This window comes from Urocitellus parryii, chromosome 6, assembly GCF_045843805.1.
Source record: "Urocitellus parryii isolate mUroPar1 chromosome 6, mUroPar1.hap1, whole genome shotgun sequence".
NCBI classification, from domain to species: Eukaryota; Metazoa; Chordata; class Mammalia; order Rodentia; family Sciuridae; genus Urocitellus; species Urocitellus parryii.
In genome coordinates, this window is record NC_135536.1 from 178,738,054 (window position 1) to 178,757,890 (window position 19,837).

General features: G+C 42.1%; 2 protein-coding genes across 5 annotated transcripts in view; one reads left to right on the plus strand and one right to left on the minus strand.

The window, feature by feature from the left end:
- The window catches only part of Mroh8 (maestro heat like repeat family member 8), a 58,987-nt gene extending 53,117 nt beyond the window's left edge, over nucleotides 1-5,870 (minus strand). For all 3 annotated transcript variants that reach the window (XM_077799374.1, XM_077799375.1, XM_026383203.2), the window contains exons 1-3: nucleotides 5,534-5,870; nucleotides 2,913-3,034; nucleotides 257-423 (exon numbers count right to left, since the gene is read on the minus strand). In XM_077799374.1, coding sequence (XP_077655500.1) covers nucleotides 257-423; nucleotides 2,913-3,034; nucleotides 5,534-5,820 — 576 coding nt within the window. In that variant the 5' untranslated portion in view covers nucleotides 5,821-5,870. The remainder of the gene's footprint in view (nucleotides 1-256; nucleotides 424-2,912; nucleotides 3,035-5,533) is intronic.
- Rpn2 (ribophorin II) overlaps nucleotides 5,603-19,837 on the plus strand; it is a 58,479-nt gene continuing 44,244 nt past the window's right edge. For both annotated transcript variants that reach the window (XM_026383205.2, XM_026383207.2), the window contains exons 1-2: nucleotides 5,603-5,680; nucleotides 9,615-9,808. In XM_026383205.2, the coding sequence (XP_026238990.2) occupies nucleotides 5,668-5,680; nucleotides 9,615-9,808 (207 nt within the window). In that variant the 5' untranslated portion in view covers nucleotides 5,603-5,667. The remainder of the gene's footprint in view (nucleotides 5,681-9,614; nucleotides 9,809-19,837) is intronic.

Here is a 19,837-nt window from a genome sequence, read left to right on the forward strand (position 1 = left end):
TTCTTCCATCATATATAATTAGGGAAGATTAACTTTTAATTTTTGTTATGGTTTCCTTTGTTTTCATATGGATTTTATATTCTTGTAAGGATGAATTATAAATATAAATAAATATAAGTTATAAATATAAAATATAAAAGCATAAGTAAATTTTCTAACCTATATAATCTTCATATAATAAGAAACAACACATGTTCAAAATATCTGTTAACGTGGAGGAATTCATTGGCTAACTTGTACAGATTGTTGTGCATACCTTTAAGGGATGACCACCAATCACCTCCTGGATGGACTGGATCAGTCTCTGAACATTGGCCTCACTGAAGGGCCCCTCGTAGGCCAGGTGTCTGAAGCTATCTGTGAGGGACTCCCTCTCTGTGAGGGACTCCAGAGGGAGTCCGGGAATGTCAGGGATGTCCAAGTCTAATACCAAAAGAAAGACACCAAATGACGCTTCCATATCATGTCAAGTGCTATGGCTTAATAGGGAGAATCACTGGGCATCAGGACACACAGTTTTCCTGCTTGCTTAAAAAAGTACCTGTGTGCTCTTAAAAAAGTACTCTGTGACCCAGACCAAATCCATTCCCTTCCCCAAGCTTCAATTTTCTCAATTACAAATTTAATGCTCTCCAAGGCTGCCTAAGCTAAAGACCTCAGGGACTCAGCTGTAAAAGAATAAAGAACATGAATTCAAATCTGTTTGCGACTACTATGAATCCTGGCTCTACCATGAATTGGGTTATTAAAAGGATTAAATGAGGCAATGAATGCAAAGAACAGAATGCTAGCATTTGACACATGGTGGGATCTTAGTGGTAGATTTTTTCTTTTTTCTTTTTGGTGCTGGGGATTGAATCCAAGGCCCTGCACATGTTAAGACCACACTCTACCATTGAGCTATTATTCAAAAATTTTAAAAATAATCTATGACTCTGAAGTAACAAGAGTATAATATGCAGTGGTGGCTCTTGTGTCAATACTCATTTCTTTCCACTGGGCCAGGCTGCAGTGAACCCTGGGGTGTCTCCTTCTCCACCTGGAATGTGCTCTGGTGAGGACATGGACTTCAGAGCTGGTTTGCCTAGGCTCAGTTCCTTTCTACCATTCTGCCCTATGTGACCTCTGTTTCTCTAGCCCAATTTCGTCATTCCCCAAATGGGATGATAATAGAACTTACCTCATGTGGCTGATATAGAGCTAGCACCAAGAAGTATCAGCAAATATAATTCCTTTGCTCTCTAAGTGACAGTGATGATAATACATCATTTTCCTATTCGTGCTTTTTTATATCTTTACCTCCTCTGTATCCACCATGAAATCCCTTATTCCTATTGGGCTAACAGTCTTACTATTGTGGTTTTTGTTTTTGCAGTACTGGGGATTGAACCCAGGGCTACCCTATCATTAAGCTACATCGCCACCCTTTTTTATTTTATTTTTTAATTTTGAGACAGGGTTTCGCTAAGTTACTGAGGCTGGCCTCAAACTTACTATCCTCCTTCTTCAGCTTCTAGAGTAGCTCGGAATGCAAGCGTAGCTGGGATTACAGGCAGGCACCACCATCCTGGCTCCTACTTGCATATTCTTTTTTTCTCTGCTGAATGCCTCTTCTGCAAACTCCTCGAACTCCCTACCACATTCTTTTCATCTCCTAACTGCAGTGATTAAGCCATGCTTTCATTCACTCCTGATCTTTGCCTAGGTTGCTCCTTCTGCCTGCATTTTCTGCCCTTCCCTTTACCTCTCTCTGCCTTGCTAACTCCTACTCACTTCTCAGATCTCAGCTCCAGGATGCCTGTCCTGAATTCCTTTTTTGCCCATGTTGGCCAAGTATCCTCCTAGCCACTAATAACCCTCTTTATTTCCAATCTGACCTCCAGTCCCCATCACATGGATGACACTGAGTTCCAACTACCTGTTCATCTACAAGAGTGAATGTATTTCCTCAAACACATCAAGGTCTTTCTTGGCTCATGTGCATGAAGCTCAATCTATCTAAAATGCTCCTCCCTCCACTTCTCGCATGGGTCACCCTTTCACCTATCTTAAGGCCTCCTTTAGGGTTGAAAGCACCACCTCCTACAGGCGTTTGCCAACAACCATAGTTTAAAGTAGGTCTCCATCTCCCTTACTTTTTCTCAACCTCTTGTTTAATTTTTCTATAGTGCTTACTACAACTTATTTTTTAAGAAAGATTTTTTTTAGTTGTCTATGGGCCTTTATTTTATTTATTTATATGCGGTGCTAAGATTTAAACCTAGTGCCTCACACATGCCAGGCAAGTGCTCTACCACTGAGCCACAACCCCAGCCCCTTACTACAACTTTTAATCATGTAGTTACTGTCTATTTACTTTTTTGGGTCTCTCTTCTGTGCTGTCACAGATCTATAAGGGCAGGACCACAACAGATATGGTCACTCCATGGCCAGCACCTGATACTCAATAAATGTTTGCAGGATAAATAAAAAAGACAGCTATTCTGCAGATCCCACCATCTGCATGGTCTTCTCACTCTATGTCAACCCAGACCAACATTTCCCTTCCAGAATCCCTCTGGTACTCACACTCTGCTTCCGAGTCTGAAGAACTATCTGGTCAGGATCAAGTTTAGTTTCCTGTGTGTCTAGAATAATGTATCTTATTTTATTTTGCCATATTCTGAAGTCTCAAAGTCAGGGATCACTGTCAAAGGCTAGTCAAGGGTTGATTATCCAGCAAGTATTCAATCACTATCTCTTGAAATGACTTAAACAGAGAAGGCTGGGGTCTAGATCAGTGTTTAGCATGATGAGGTTCTGGGTTTGATCCTCAGCTCTGCGAGGTGTGGGGGAAGAGAGAGAGAGAAAGGGAAAGATATTGATTGATTCCCACCCCCAGTTCTGTCCTTATACAATCCTTTCCATTTCACCTGTAAATTCAATGCTACTTTCGCCTTTTTTAATATCATCTAAGTTGCTCAGCTGCAAATCCACACTTCCTGAGTCATTGTCAGAAGCACAGGGGATCACTACCTCTTCTTGACTGAAGAACCTAAGAATGAAGAGGAGATAGGAAAAATTTTTCAGAACTGCTTCTCTCTTACCCTTCAATTGGAAGCCTAAATGTCCCTCCCAGAGAGGCATTTATTGATCATCGATCTAGATTAGGTAGCCTCTCCACCCCAGTCCACAGTTGTTCTTTTTATTGCAGTATTTAATTATCATCAACAATTATCTTGTTCATTTGGGTTCATTGTTTGTGTCCTATCAGACTATACACTGTATTAGTGGAGAAACCTTGTCTACATGGTCATACTTGTATCTCTAGCACCTATAATACTGGCAGCCTCATGGGGACTGAATGGATAGTGAGAAACAAAATATACTACTGTGAGAAGCTGCCTCAATCCCCCTTACCCTTGTCTACTTTTACTCTTTTCCATAACACATAATACCTTCTACCATATCATTTTTTATTTATTATTGGTGCTAGGGATAAAACCCAGGGTCTGGCACATGCTAAGCATGTGCTCTACCATGGAGCTATATCCCTAGCCCAATTCAGTTAGTTATGATGTTCATTGTTTGTCATCTATTTCTTCCTTTTACAATGTAAGCTTCAGTCCTTGGTGCAGTGGTGCTAGCCTGTAATCCCAGTGACTTGGGAGGCTGAGGCAGGAGGCTTGCAAATTTGAGGGCAGGCTTAGCTAATACAGTGAATGGCTGAATAGATTTATATTCACTGAATGTTTAACACAGATGAATGAGCGAAAACACATTGCCTTTTGTTCTTGTTTTTTATATTGGCATGAATATTAAATGTTGACAAAGATGTGTAGCAAAAACCTATGAATTGCAGTTGGAAATGTGAATTGGTACAATTAGTTTGGAAATACTCTGGCATTATCTATAGTTGAAAGATGTACATATACTAGTCACTATTCTACTCTTATCAATATATTTTCAAAGAAACTCTTACACATCTCTACCAGGAATATGTATAAAATTTTTGCAATAGCAATTATGGTTTAAAAAATGGAGTCATCTTAAGGTCTAGAACAGATAAACTGTGGTATGTTCATCCAATGAAGTTCAACATAGCATGATAATGAATGAGTTCTAGCTATGTGCAACAAAACAGATAAATCTCATAATGTTGGCAGAAAAAAGAAAGTCACAGGGAAAATATGCAAAAAAATCCATTCATACAATAAGAAATATGCAAAACTAAACAAATGCTTCTTGGTATTATAAATGTATATGACAAAACTACAAAGAAAAACAAGGAAACAATGTAAACTTCGGGATGGGACTCTCTTAGAGAGGACAGGTAGGGATGGAATGGGTAGGGTCAGAAAGAAGACTTCAAAGTCATGGTCCTGTTCGTTTAGGACAGAATTACTGGTGCACTGTTTCACTGTATCATTCTTTCCTTCATGTATGTTTTATAAATATTTAGTCAATATTAAAAGACTTTTGGGAAAAGCCCAAACGAATACAGTTTTAGCTTTATCGTGTGCATATATGTCTTCAACAATAGTAACTAATTAAAACCAAACCAACCCTCTAGAACAGTTGGGTTCTATTGTAGGTTGTATAAATGACATTTTAAGAAGCTGCCAATTTTTTTCCAAAACGGCAGTACAAGTTTCCATTTCCACTAGAAGTATATGTTCCTCTACATTCTTGCCAACATTTGAAATTGTATGTCTTTTTTATATTAACTATTTCAGTGATATCTCTTTGTGGTTTTTCAATGATGTTGACCATGCAGTTATTTTTTATTTGTTTATCTTTTTTTCGTTGAAGGGCTTCTTAAAACTTTTGCCTCTGTTTATTGTTCGCAGTGGCATGCTGGTAAATATTCATAATAATTAAAAGCAGATTTTGGAGTCGGGCTGACTCTGTTTCCCTTTAAAATTGTAAACAGAAAGATGACAAGGAATAAATGAGATAATGTATGTAGAGTGCTTAGTACACCGTCAGGCTGTATTGTAAACCCTCGATAATTGGAGTTAGGTATTAGTACTGTTCTTGGATAAGTCACTTCCATGTTTGAGTCGGTCAGATCTTTAAAATTGGGCTAATACGCCCCTCAGTTACTGAGAGGAGTCACTGATCGGTCTTGCAACTAAAACTTCACTGGGATCAGTTATTAACAAGCAAAGTGGCCATCTTCGAAAGAAAATGCCAATAATTTTCTAAAGAAATACAAAACCCCTTGAATATTTCTCTTCCACTGGACCCTTCCGTTCCTTTAAAGTCGGCCGGGCTGCAGACAGACCAGGGAGTGACAGAGCAGTTGGCCAACCACGGCGATTGGCCAATCCGAGGCGGCCCCGTCTTGGGCCCACCCCGAGGCCTGGTCCAACCGCGTCCGGGTAGCGCCCCGAGTGAGACCGTTGCGAGACGGCCGGTTCCAAGTGCGCCACGGCGCGGGGGGGAGGCGGGCCCGCACGCCGGAACCCAGAGGCCTCCTGGGCACGAGGATTGGAATCCGCAGCGCGGCTGCTGCGAGCGGCCGGGCCCAGCGGGACCGCGGAAGACTGACCTGTGCCTAGAGCCCATCCCAGCAAGCAAAGCCTGCCGCGAATCCCTGGCGTCCCCTCCGGCGCGCTCTTGGAGCCACTTTTCCGAGCGGAAGTCAGCCTGCTGCTCGGGCTCCGGTGTGACCTGCTCGGAGGAATGGCGCCGCCGGGTGAGGCGTTGCGCATGGCTCAATAACTGGGTTCCGCGGCCGGCACGCCTAGGGGAGTGGGCTCTGGCCCGCGGGAGGCTAGTGCCGGCCACTCGGGAGCCGGCTAGGCGGGATTCCCTCCCCCGGCGGGGCAGGGGCATGGGCTCCAGCTCTTTCGGTGGCGAGGGTCTGACCGAAGGCAGCGAGCTGGTGCCAGTGCCCGAGACTAGTTGGGGGTTGGTGGGGGTGGGGTGGGGTGCATCGCGGAACTACGGGTCCCCGCGAAGACCAGCCTGTGGGTGGGCGAATTGCGGCCGCGCTTAACCCAGGCCTGGCTTCCCCCATTCATTTGACAAGTGCGGGCGGCCTAAGACCTGTCCCTGCTCGCCGCGGGCCACTTCTTGTTTCTTGTGAGCCTTTGAGCAAGCTGCCCATCCTTTGGGCCATAGTTTACTCTTCAGTGACAAGGACAAGAGAATCACTCCTCAGCTCTCTCTGGGAGCTTAGAGTCTAGGTTCTCAAGTTCTACTCTGGGCGCAAACTTGCAGTCTGCCACGTATTCTTTATATGACCTAGAGCCAGTTACTTGAGTACACTGCACCTCAGTTTCTCATCTGTAAGATAAGTACTTTATTCGCTTCATAGAGTTGCTGCATTAAGTAAGATAATCTCGTGTATTTTAGAACAGCTCATGACACTAAGTTAGTACTCAGTAAAGTTTACTGCTTTGGTGGTAACTGAGTGGACACAGCAGGATGGACTCCACAGCTCCTGTGTGTGTGCTCTTGTTATTCCCGCAGGACACAGGCTGGAATCCTAGAGAGAAGGGAAATAACTTACTCAAGGTAACATTAATCAGCTCTGTGTTTAACTAAAAAGTAGTGGATACTATAATGGTCAAAGCCATAATTTGGATTCAAACTGCCTGTGGTATGATTCTCAGTTCCTTATATGACTTAGGGCAGGTGCAGGTAAGCACTTCTGAAGCTCAATTTCTTGGTCTGTAAAAGGCAGTAAATAGCCACCTCACTTGGTTGTTGTGAGGATTTAATGTCTCAGTTCATACAAGGTACTCAGTGTAGTTTGAGCCTTCCCTGACATGTTACAGTGTCAAGTTTTAGCCAAATAGTTATTGCTATCAAGGTGGGAAGATGAGGGTCTGATGCAGATGCTGTGCTAGGGGAATTTACAGTTTAGTTGGGAATATTCTAGTGATAGCAGTCCACTACAGATTGCAGTGTTGAGTGCCTGCATGTACACTAGGCATTGGAGATTCAGCAGTAGTACCTCGACTCCTCTTTTCTCTTGCATCTTTTTGTCCAGTAGCAATCTGATAGGCTTTAACTTTGAATTCTAGCTAGACACTGGCCACTTGTTACCACCTCTGCTGCTGTTGCCCAGGATTGGACCACCCTGATCTGTTTACTTGAAATATAGCAACAGTCTCCTAACTTTTTCCCCTCTTTCTGTCCTTTCTCCTGCATACTCTGTTCTCAACACAGCATTGCCTATTGTCAGCACTGTGATCCTGTTCAAATGTAAGTTAAATCACTCCTCTGTTCAGAACTTTACAGCGGTTGCCATCTTGTTCAGTGCCAGTCAGTCTTCTGTGGTGTTCAAGGCTCTCTGGAGTTGCCTCTGTCACTCCATCTTTACCTCTTTCCCTGGCTTACCTCACTCTGGCATGCTGGCCGTGCTGATCTTGAAAAACACCGTGTGTCCCCCTGGTGTAGACTTTATACTTGTTTTTCTTCTTGGGATGCTTTTTCCCCAAATAACCATAATGACTTGCTCCTCCTTCTTGAAGTGTAAGCTCAATATCTTTTTCTTCCTTGGTCCTTCATAGACTCCGTGTTTAAAATGCAGCCTTTCCCACGTGTCCCTTCTGTATTTTTAGTTTTCTCCCTAACACTTTTTACCTTGAAATGTGACAAATCATGTTTCTTAATTATTTTATGTTAAATCTTTGTTTTCCCACTAGAATCCAAGCTATCTGAGGGTGGGGAGTTTCCTGCTGTATTTTTTTTTTAGTTATACATGGACACAATATATTTATTTTGTTTATTTATTTTTATGTGGTGCTGAGGATCGAACCCAGTGCCTCACATGTGCAAGGCAAGTGCTATGCCACTGAGCCACGACCCCAGCCCTTCTGCTGTATTTTAACACTTGAAATAGTGTTTATTTCACAGTAGCATTCAATATATATTTGATGAAAATTCCACATTATAGGTCTCTTTGTGGTTTTTATTGTTGTTGTTCATTTGAACCCAGGGCGCTTTTATCTCTGAGATATATCCCCATCCCTTTTTGGTTTTTATTTTGAGATACTGTCTTACTAAGTTGCTGAGACTTTCCTTGAGCTTGCTTTCCTCCTGCCTCAGCCTCCTGAATCCCTGGGATTACATGAGTGTGCTATGGCATCTGACTGTATTTTTCTCTTTATCCTTAGCAAGCATTATACTACTGAGTCACTTACCCAGTCTTTTCTCTCTCTCTTTCTTTCTTTCTTTCTTTTTTTTAATGAACTTTCACATTTTTTAGGTTAATACACACAAGTACTTAAATAGAATAAATGTTCATAGAATAGTTCTCTGCTTACCCCTAATGTATATCATTCTCCAAAAAAATAGTGAAGCATGAACTCTGTAGTGTTAGACCTAAGTTTGGATCTAAAACTGGCTATGTGCAAGCTACTCTGGTCCTCAGTTTTCTTATTTGTAAAATGGATGTAATGTTGTCTTTCTTAATTCTAGTTCCAACTAAATTCAACACTATGGGCAAAGGATTTAAGACCATTAATGCTAGCCTTGTGATTGCTTGTTGTTGCTTTTTACTTGGGTGGCGGACAAATTCACTTCATCATGAAGCAGTGCATTCAAAAGTTGTTTTTTGTTTTGTTTATTATTATTATTTTTTAAACTGGAGATTGAACTCAGGGGCGCTTAACCACTGAGCTACATCTCTAGCCCTTTTATATTTTTTATTTTGAGACAACAGGGTCTTGCTGTTGCTTAGGACCTTGCTGAGTTGCTTAGGGCCTTGCTGAGTTACTAAGGCAGCCTTAAACTTGCAATCCTTCTATGCTAGCCTCCCAAGTTGCTGAAATTATAGACATGTGCCACTGTGCCTGGCTTTGTTTTTTGATTTTTTTTAAGAAAATTTATACTTGCACTTTATTGTTTTTCCACAGTCTTTATTTCTGCATTATAATTATACATAATGATGGGATTTGTTGTTACACAATATGACAATATAGTTTGGCTAATATGTTCTCTTTTTTAAATGAAAAATAGAAATATACCACTCCTACAATTCTTGTTGGAGCATCATAGATGTGAGTTAATTCTTCTTCCATTTATTTGAGAAATAATTATTCAGTACCTACCTTGTACCAGGCAATTTGCAAGACAAGTAAATACTGGGACAAACATGAAAAACAGTCTTTGTCCTCATGGAACTTGTAGTTTAGCGGAGAAAACAGACCTCTCAGTATCATAGTTATAAAAAAATAGTTCATAAGAGAAGTACAGATTACTGTGAGTAGATAAAACAACAACCTTATAATGGTAATAGAAGTAGTAGCTGACATTTATATAGCCCTTGTTATGTGCAAGATCTTTCTATGTTAATCCATAACAACTCTGTGGATGATACTGTTATTATCCCACTTTCCTCTTGAGGAAGCTGAGGCCCTGGCTGAATCACTTTCCATGGTCACATTGCTAATAAATGGAATGGTGTGATGAGTCCTGTGCCTTAGAAGCTCAGAGCCTGCTGGGTGGACTTTCCTTTCCACATTTGAAGACCTGGCTCACCGCTCAAATCTGACCCCTGCTCCTCACTCTTCCTCACATGGTTTGGTTCCCAGATGTTGGTGCGCATCATTGTTGGGACTACATATAAAACTCTGGAGTTGTATGTATTGTGTTTAATATATTCATTTCCCTCCAAGGTTCAAGCACTGTCTTCCTGTTGGCCCTGACCATGATAGCCAGCATTCAGGCTCTGACGCCCACCCACTGCCTCACCAAGCATGACGTGGAGAGACTGAAAGCCTCGCTGGACCGCCCCTTCACAAGTTTAGAATCTGCCTTCTACTCTATCGTGGGACTCAGCAGCCTTGGGGCCCAGGTGCCAGATGTAAAGGTATGAATTTTGCCTTGGTGTCCTGAGTGATTCAGAGAACCTTCATCTCCTCGCTGGGTTCCTTTTGGGTACTTCAAAACAAACTCTTGGGGCTGGGGTTGTGGCTCAGCGGTAGAGCGCTTGCCTCGCACCTGTGAGACCCTGGGTTCGATCCTCAGCACCACACAAAAATAAATAAGTAAACAAAGGTATTATGTCCAACTACAACTAAAAAATAAATATTAAAAAAAAAAAAACTCATTTGAGGGCAACCAAGGTCAGTCCAATATAAGAAATACTTATTTCAATCTAACAGATTTTCTTTTTTAAAAAATATTTATTTATTTATTTATTTTGTTGTAGTTGGGCACAATACCTTTGTTTTTATTTATTTTTTATGTGGTGCTGAGGATCAAACCCAGGGCCTCGCACGCGCTAGGTGAGCGCTCTACCACTGAGCCACAACCCAAGCCCCTAACAGATTTTCTTTTTGAGTGCTTAATGTATATTTAGGAGCATGCTAGGTGTTCTTAGTGAAATAGAAAGAACAAGTTTTCGATCCTCCAGAAACCTATACTGTAGCCCTCTGAGTGAGACCGTTCAGTACCACAGGTACTTGTAAAGTGCCTAGGTGTGTGGATAATCAGTGATTAAAGAATTCAAGGTGGAGGCACTCCCACTTGTTAAGCTCGACAGTCACTGTGTCAGGTCACTTTGGTATACTTTGTGGACTTTTGATGAGGAGAATGCATCATTATTTAAACCTTTTCTAGATTCAGGAACAGTGGTGAGGGAATTTATATTTTATTCATTGCAACAGAATGGACAGCTAGGATAAGAAATTTTCTTGTGTACCTTTTTTTGGGGGGAGGGTAGTTACCAGGGATTGAACTCAGAGGCACTCCTCTACTGAGCCACATCCCCAGCCCTATTTTGTATTTTATTTAGAGACAGAGTCTCACTGAGTTGCTTAGTGCCTTGCTGTTGCTGAGGTTGGCTTTGAACTCATGATCCTCTTGTCTCAGCCTCCAGAGCCACTGGGATTACAGGCATGAGCCACTTGTACCTGGCTCATATATACCTTTGTTTTCAATGACTATACAACAAATTTCTGTAAACTTAGGGAGTTAAATCACCATTCATTTATAAGCTGATAATTTGCAGGTCAGAAGTTATCCAGGCAGTTTTCCTGGACTTGCTTTTTAGTGTCTCCTAAAGTCAAGGTGAAGGTATTGACCAGGCTGAGCTCTTACTGGAAGTTCTGGTGAAGAATCTGTTTCTAAGCTCATTCAGGTTGACAGAATCCAGTCCCTTATGGTTTTAAGTCTGAGGTCCTTACTTTCTTACTGGCTCAAGCCAATGGTTGCTCTCTGCTCGTCAAAGCTACCCAAATTTCTTCTCATGGGGCCAGCAATAGTGTGTCTCTCTTGCCTCCATTTCTACCATCAGCCAGAGAAAACTGCTGTTAAAGGGCTCATCTGCTTAGGTCAGGCCCACTTGCATAATCTCTGAATTCTAAGGTCAACTGACTTGTGGTTTTTAAATACACCTGCAAAAGTCCCTTCATAGTAGTTTCTAGATTTGTGTTTAAGTGAATAATTAGTGAATGGAAATCTTAGGGGTGGGTGAGCAACTTTTAGACTTCTGCCTTCCATATCTTATATTGGCATTGAAATGATTTTAAAACTTAGTGACAAAATTTGTTTTTTGTTTATACTCTATGGCCATCCTGGGTCACTTGAGGCTTCCCTTTATATTTCTTCAGTCTGGGATTTAGCTGATGGAGTAGTCTATCTGGAACATGTGCAGAAAGCAAATGGAGTATATGGTTCTTAAAACTTCTGCTCAGGCTGAGTATAGTGGCACACATCTGTAATCTTAGCATCTTGGGAGGCTGAGGCAGGAGTATTGCAAGTTCAAGGCCAGTGTCAGCAACTTAGTGAGACCCTGTTTCAAATAAAATAAAATAAAAAGGGCTGGGGATGTGGCTCAATAGTAAAGCCCCTCAGTTTAATCTCTGGTCAAAAACAAAAGAAAAGAAAAACAACAACAAAACAAAACTTCTTCGTAGAAAAGACGCATTATATGTTACTTCTTTTCATTTTTCTCATTTTGTTGTCTAATGCCAGTCACATAGTCCTGCGTGGATTCAATAAGTCAGGGAGGTAAAGAGACAGTGCATTTTGGTGAGTAGCTCATCCAACTAGCTCCTGGATCCTTTTGTCTCAGTGCTGTCCTACGAGCGAGCCTCTTTGGCTCTAGTCTAACAGTTCCTTTTCCTAGAAGAGTGGTAAGCACCCCAACACACTGGATGGGCAGTGTAGCCCATGTTAGTCTGAATTCATTCCTTGAGCAGTTGTTAACTGAGTGCTTGTGTTAGGCCCTGAGCATTTAGTGGTGAATCAATCATAATCACTATACTCAGGGAACTTATGGTAAGCTGGAAGTTAGAAAAGAGTAGTGCTGAGCCAGGTGCAGTAGTATACACCTGTAGTCCTAGAGACTTGAGAGGCTGAAATGGAAAGATTGCAAGTTTAAGACCAGACTCAGCAACTTAGCAAGACTTTGTCTTAAAAAAAAAAAAAGGCTGGGGATGTATCTCATCAGTAAACTGCAATCCCCAGTACCAGCCTCTGTCCCCGGCAAAAAAATAAATAAATAATAGGCCTGTGATTCGGATGTGTTTTCCTTAAAGGTCGTGTGTTAAAGGCTCGGTCCTTATCCCATGGTGCTGTTGAGAGGTAGTGGGAACTATGAGAGGTGGGGCCTACTGGGAGGTTGTTAGTCCATTAGGGGTATGCCCTTGAAGAGGATTGTGGGACCCTGGTCCCTTTGCCTCTTTGGTCCTTTCCTTCTCTTGCTCCCTGGCCATACACATAGTGCCATTGCTCAAAGCAATGGGGCCAACCATTCAGAGACTGAAACCTCTAAAACCATAAGCTAATATAAACCTTTTCTTTTGGTTAGTTGATTATGTCAGCTATTTTGCTACAGTAACAGAAAACTAATACAAAAAGTAACTCCTTTATTTCAGCCTTTTATTATGGAAGTTTTCAAACATTCACAAAATTGCCATCTGCTAGCTTGATGATTACAATTACTTGTTTTTTCCTTTATTTTTGCTGGAATATTTTATTTATTTTTAAGATAGGGTCTTACATGCCTGTGATCCCAGCTACTTGGGATACTAAGGCAGGAGAATCACCTTGCGGTGTTTGAGGCCAGTCTGGCACTAGGCCAGCAACTGGACTATTTTAAAGCAGATATTAGACAAATCGTTTTACTTATATCTCTTCATGGGAACTTTTGTTTTAACAATAATAGCAGTGTTTTTATTTTGTCCATCCATTTAAAAAATATATTTTTTAGTTGTAGATGGAGATAGTAACTTTATTTATTTACTTTTATGTAGTGCTGAGGATTGAACCCAGTGCTTCACATGTGCTAGGCAGGTGCTCCACCACTGAGCCACAACCCCAGCCCCTCTATCCATTATTAATAGTAGTTTTTTTATGTCATTTAATTCTCAGTCTATGTTCATTTATCTCTAATTATCCCAAAATTGTCTTGAAGAGGTAGTTGGTTTAAGTCCGCATCTGAACAAGGTCCACACATTGCGTTTTGTTGATGTCTCCTAAGTCTCTTTTTACCTGTAATAGTTCCTGTTCCCTCTATCCCCTCATACCACTTCTTTCTCTTTTTTTATGATACTAGTGATTGAACCCGGGGCCTCACCCATGCTAGGCTAGCATACCTACCACTGAGCTGTGTCCCCAGTTCTTTTTAAATTGCTCAGGCTGGTATCAAACTTTCAATCCTCCTGCCTCAGCCTCCCAAGTAGATAGAATTATAAACATAAGCCACCTCACCTGCCGCCCCGTTCCATTTGTGAGAAAAGCTGGGTCACTTGTCTTGGAGAATTTTCCACATTCTGCCTTTGCATCATCATGTTTTTGAACATATTGTTCTATTCCTTGTACTCCTTTACCCTGATAGTTACCTCTTAAGGCTTAGTTATATTCAGAGTCAGTTTTCTTGGCAAAAATATTTCAGAGGTGGTTCTGTGTATTTCTGTCAAGAGATGCATGTCTGATTGTTTAACTCTTAGTGATAAAGTTGGATCAGTGGATCAAGATGTCCAACTAATCTGTGTGCATACATATACAGTGTATGGTAGGGACTGTCTTTTATAAAAATCCAGCCTGGTAGTTTCTGCCTTTTAGTTGGGGGGTTTATTCCACTTATGTTTAATAAAATTACACTGTTTGGTTAAAATCTACTGTCTCAAAGTTTTCTATTTATCTTTTTTTTTTCCCCTTCTTACCTCTCTTCTTTTAGATTAGGTATTTTTTAGTATTACATTTTTTATCTTCTATTGGTGTTTAGCTTTATTATAATATGCATCTTAATTTATCACAGTGTAATTTGAGTTAACTTTCTTTCAAGGATCAAAGCTTTATGCTGTCGTCCAGTGTCTTGACTTCATATATTGTGTCTTATTTTATAGTTACTTATGGTAGGAGGGGTAAATTCAATTTCTTTAATTCTGTTATGGCCAGAACTCTGGTAGTCCCTGTTGATCTTTTCCAGATCTACTTCAGTTGTGTTTTTTTTTTAATAGTGTTTTTAGTTATAGATGAACACAATGTCTTTATTTTGTTTAATTATTTTTATGTGGTGCTGAGGATTGAACCCAGTGCCTAACATGTGTGAGGCAAGTGCTCTGCCACTGAGCCACAACCCAGTCCCAGTTGTATTCTTCTTAATGCTCAAAATGTCCCATCTTGGGCTGGGAATGTGGCTCAAGCAGTAACGTGCTCTCCTGGCATGCACGGGGTGCTGGGTTCGATCCTAAACACCACAAAAAAAATAAAATAAAGATGTTGTGTCCACCGAAAACTGAAAAATAAATATTAAAAAAAAGTCCCATCTTCACCAATAGATCAACACATCGTGTGTGTGTGTGTGTGTGTGCGCGTGTGTGCACGCGTGTGCATGTGTGTGTGTTTGAGAGAGTGTGATCTAGTGCATAAAAATTGAGAATTTTTTTTTCTTGCCAGCCTGATACCTTCTGTCCCCAACTGGACTTAACAATCAGTATTATTTATCGAGTACCTTGTGTGTAAGTTAATGTTCTTATCTATGCATGGTCAGAAACATTATCCCGTGATACACAAGGAAGTGGACCTCAGAGGTTAATTAAATTGCCTAATGTCTGCCAACCATTCTGTGAATGCTGTGTGGCAGAGGGGTTGAGGAACTGTGGTCCCCATGGCCAAACTGGGTTGAAGATGTTTTCGTAAGTAAATTTTTATTGGAATACAGCCACACCCATTGATGTACTGTTGTCTATGGCTGCTTTTGTGTTTTAACAATAGAACTGAGTAGTTAACCAGAATGACTTAAAGGCCTGAAGCATTTACTCACTGGCCCTTCACAGATGAAGCTTGCTACTGCTCAGGGGGACCTAGCTTATTCACATTTTTTTCCCACAGCCATCTCTTGTTCCTGCCCAGTATTTTCTTCCTGCCTGACTATATTAAGGAGACAGACTTTCCCCTCATGATTGTGAACCCTTAGTGCAAATGTACCTTCTAATAATAAAATTAGCTCAAAAGTAAGAACACAGACATGAGAGTCAGTTCCCCAAGTTTTTAACTATGGTCCTACCTCTCTGTTAAAAAGAAATTATGATGCCTCCCTCAGGGGACCATCATGAGGATTGAGTGAAATTGTGTTATTCCCATGAAAGCCCTGTCATTCTTAACATGAAAATATTTGCTTCTGTTTATAATTCATTCAGGTGAGTTCAAACAATGCCTGGCACAGGTACTGTATTTCTGGCACCTTTTGTGGCAGTGCCTGAGCCTTGCCCTGGTTTTCTCCATGGTCATAAAGGCCCTGTGATGGGGAGATAAAGAACAAATTGAGAAACAGGGAGTGGAACAGTCTTGGCTAGTTGAGGCTTTTTATTGTAAATTGTAAAAGTTAAAATTGGAATATTAGTGTCATATTAAATTTTGGTGGGATATGAATGCAGGAAATAAAGATCTCCTGGGGATTTTCAAACTTTCATGGAGCCATTGGATTTGGTTCCAGGGACTTTGGAGAAAATAAGCACTTTCACATCTCCCAGGGTGCTGGCTTGCTATCTGCGCCATGATCTGGAGTTTTACACAAGATTCTGGTTGCACACATACCCCTAAAGGTATTCTTTGCTCATGTTTATTAGTTGGAGGGGACATTGGTTAGGGCTGAAGAGGTGGATTGAAGAGCTATCTGGGCAACTGCATTGCAGTTGACCTGGGATACTTATATGGTTAGGCCAGCTGTGCCTTTAGGGTTATCATCCAGACTGCTTGGCTTCAAGAGGTTGACTTGAAAACAGTCAAGTAACCCTTGCACCTTACCTAATACCTTTAGAATTTTTGGTATCTCTTCTGTAAGATGGACATAATGGTAATACTCGCCTCACAGCTGTCATACGGAGGGTGGTTAGCATAGTGGTGGCATGTGGTAAATATGTAATATTTGCTCCTATTAGTAGTACTGTGTGTTAGTCACATTTTTGTCACTGAGACAAAATACCTGAAATAACTTAAAAGAGGAAAGATTTGTTTTGGCTCACAGTGTCAGAGGTTTTGGTCCATGGTTGATTGGCTCCCTTGCTTTTAGGCCTGTGGTGAGTCAGAACATTGTGGCTGGGAGCGTGTGGTGTTGCTGAGCTACTTACCTCATTGTGGCTGGGGAGAAAGAGAGAGGAAGGGGCTGAGGTCCCAATATCCCCTTCAAGAGCACACCCCAGAGGTTCAATTTCCTTCCACCATCTCCCAGTAGTGCTACTGGTGGTGACCAAGTCTTGGCATGTGGCCTTTGGAGTACTTCTAAGATCCAAACTGTGACATTCGATTACATATGGTATCCACTGACTGACATCGTTCCCACGCCAGCACACACCTGAATTGTAAACTTTAGCCTAACAGAAACGAGGGCTCTCTAAATATGCATCCTAATCAGAAAACAAATGGGTTAATTGCATACTTCATTTTTCCAATTGCTTATGAAATGCACAGTGGTGATTGTGAGTAACAGAAGAGAGGGCTTGCACGGGTGGTTCCATGCTGTTAGAACTCCTCCTAGATGTGCATGCTACATAAATCTGTTGAGAGCAAATGTCTGTTATTGTTGCTGCACGTCATGGTGTTTGTCCTGTTGTTGCTTTTAGCTGAGCAGAACATCCCCTGCTATCTGCACTGAGTTGGTTGTTCTCACAGAGGTTTGTCCTTAGGGGAAATTTTGGAATTTTGTCACAAGTTTCAGCAACAAACTGGAAGAAATGGGGTTTCATGGGAATAAAAGGCTTAGCAGCTGTGTAAAATAAGAGCTGGTTTTGGAGCATCTTTCATTTTGATAGTTGAGTGCTGTATAAGTATGTAAAACTTAAGCATATCAAAATGGTGATTTTTATAGATACTGTGTAGCTTTTCACAAGATTGAGAAGAATGGGAGTTGTTTTGTATTCATTTTAATAAAAATACAAAGTAAATGGGAAACATATTGTGGCAAAAAGTGATGGCAGTATACAGATGACTAAGTCGGGAAACATTAGACAGTGCTCATAGGTTATTTATGTCAAGCACTTTCCTATCTGTAAACTCAGCATAATACCTAACCTTATAGAGCATGGTGAGGATTAAATAATATAGTACTTATAAAGTAATTAGCATGTGTTGGGTGCATATAAAAGTGTGTCAGGGCTGGGGTTGTTTTTGGTGGTAAAGAGTTTGCACAGCATGTGGGAGCCCCTGGGATCAATCCCCAGCACTGCAAAAGAAAAAGTTGTGTTTGTGGGCCAGGCACTGAGATGGGTGCTGGGGGTGGCAGCCCATGAGGGGTGTGTTCACTCTGGAGCATTCCCAAAGTGTGTGCCCAGCACTGTGCTGAGTGCAGAGAAGACAACAGAGCTTATCTAGTTAGAGCCAAGGGAGCAGAGGCACATTATAGTTTGTGGAAAGTACCATGGGAGCCCAGCAGAGGGAGCCCGCGCTCAAGCTGTCGGCCATGGGGTGCCACTTGCTGGGTCTTGCTGCACAGCTCCTTCAGTCAGGCAGCAGATATGTAGTGGGTTTCTGCTCTGCACTAGTGTGGTGCCATGCACTGGAGATTTGGTGTTGATCAAAAAAAGAGTCCCTGCGCCCTTGGAATGTAGATTCTAAAAGTGGAGATAGGCTGAAAGTGAGGCATGTGCTTTTATAAATACAGGACTTCTGTAGGTGTAAAAGAGGAGACTTTGATCTAGTCAGCAGGCTCTCCCAGGGAAATCTCGAGTTTAAATTCCACTGTATATCACCCTAGGTGAGACCTCCCTGAAGGCAAGAATGTGTGCATATTATTTGCTGTGTATCTCTGGTGCCTAGCACAGCATGTGGGCATGTGGTAGACACTCCAAGAGAAGGAGGGCATGATGGAAAGTGGGAGATAGCTGGGAGGGGAGAGAGCGAAGGGGCAGCAAGCCGAGGAAACAGCCTGAGCAAAGAGCCCCTGTGGGGAGGGGCAGGTTACCTTTGAGAGTCTGGAAGGAGGCTACGTGTCAACGGTGTCAGAGGGAGGAGTGGACCTAAGAGGTGGGCTGGAGCCAAGCCACTGGGCCTTGGCTGCCACAGGAAGAGTTTTGATCTTCCTCCAAAGAGCAGTTGATTTTAAATAGTTCATTGTATGATTTGCATTTTAGAAAAATTTCTCTCCTGCTTTGCAGAGGACAGACTGTGGCAGAGGGCTGTGGGGCAAGATTGACTACAGAGAGGTATAGAGGAAGACACCAGATTTTCAGCTTGCTACATGGACGGAGGTTGGGCCATTCCATAAGACAGGAGCACTGAGAAAGAATTTGGTTTGTTTAGAAAAAAACACGAATTTGTCCTTCAATACCTTGAGCTTTGAAGTGCCTTTGAGTCATGTACATGGCGGCTGAGTGAAGCTAAGCTAGAGGTACAAACCTGAGAGTTGTCTGCATGGAGGTTCTGGATGAGATTGTGGGCATGAATGAAATTGCCTGGGGGGAAAGAGAAGGCAGGATGAGAAGTAGGCTTGGGAGTTGAGATGCCCCATTTTTGGATGGGACCACACAGAGCTTGAAACTCTGGAGGAGCTACTGGAGAAGTGAGAGAGAATGGGGTGAGGAGTGGGGACATGGGATCCTGGAAGCCCACAGAACTAACTTTTCAAAATGAGGAGGTGATTGATCCATCCAGGGTTGAGGGCGTGAACCCTCAGATATGTCCCTGGCTTTGACAGTTTGGATGGAGTGGCTTGATGGGGACAGAAACCATATTGGAATGTGGAGGTGAGGAAATGAAGTCTTAGTGAGTACAGGTTAACTCCAGAGAAGTGTGGCTTTGGGAAGAGAGAAGTTAGCAGTTGGTGGGGAGAGAAGGACGAGGGAAATTTTATTTTTATTAAGTCCCTAAAACTTCTTAGTAAGAAGTATACTCATTGAGAGGGAGAAGTTTACCTGATGAGGTAAGGGACTTTCAGAGGGAGAGAGTGTCCTGAATAAAACCTGGAGGCTCTGCCGGGTGTTTTCTCTGATTTAAGGAGGCTGATTAATGGGGTTGGGGGCGCATGGGGGGATCAGATGAACTCTACATAGGGCAAGGGGAAGGGAGGGGCATGAGGGTAGGACAGATGGTGGAATGCGATGGACCTCATTATCCTAAGTGTATGTATGAAGACACGAATGGTGTGACTCTGCTTTGTGTACAACCAAAGATACGAAAAATTGTGCTCTATACGTGTAATATGAATTGTAATGTCTTCTGCATTGTATAACAAATTAAAAAAAAAAAAAACCTGGAGGCTCAAAAGTGCTGGCAGAACTGTTGGGACTGGGAGTGGGTGTCCAGGGCTGCTGGAGTGGAGGTGTGGGGGGCCGTGGTAAGCAGTGTGCATGGAAACAATGGGTTCAGTGACCTGGTGTGGGGGCACTAGCCGGGGTGTTGCAAAGCACAGGAGACGAGTAGCTGGGAGCTGTTCCTGCTGTCTTCCCTCTAG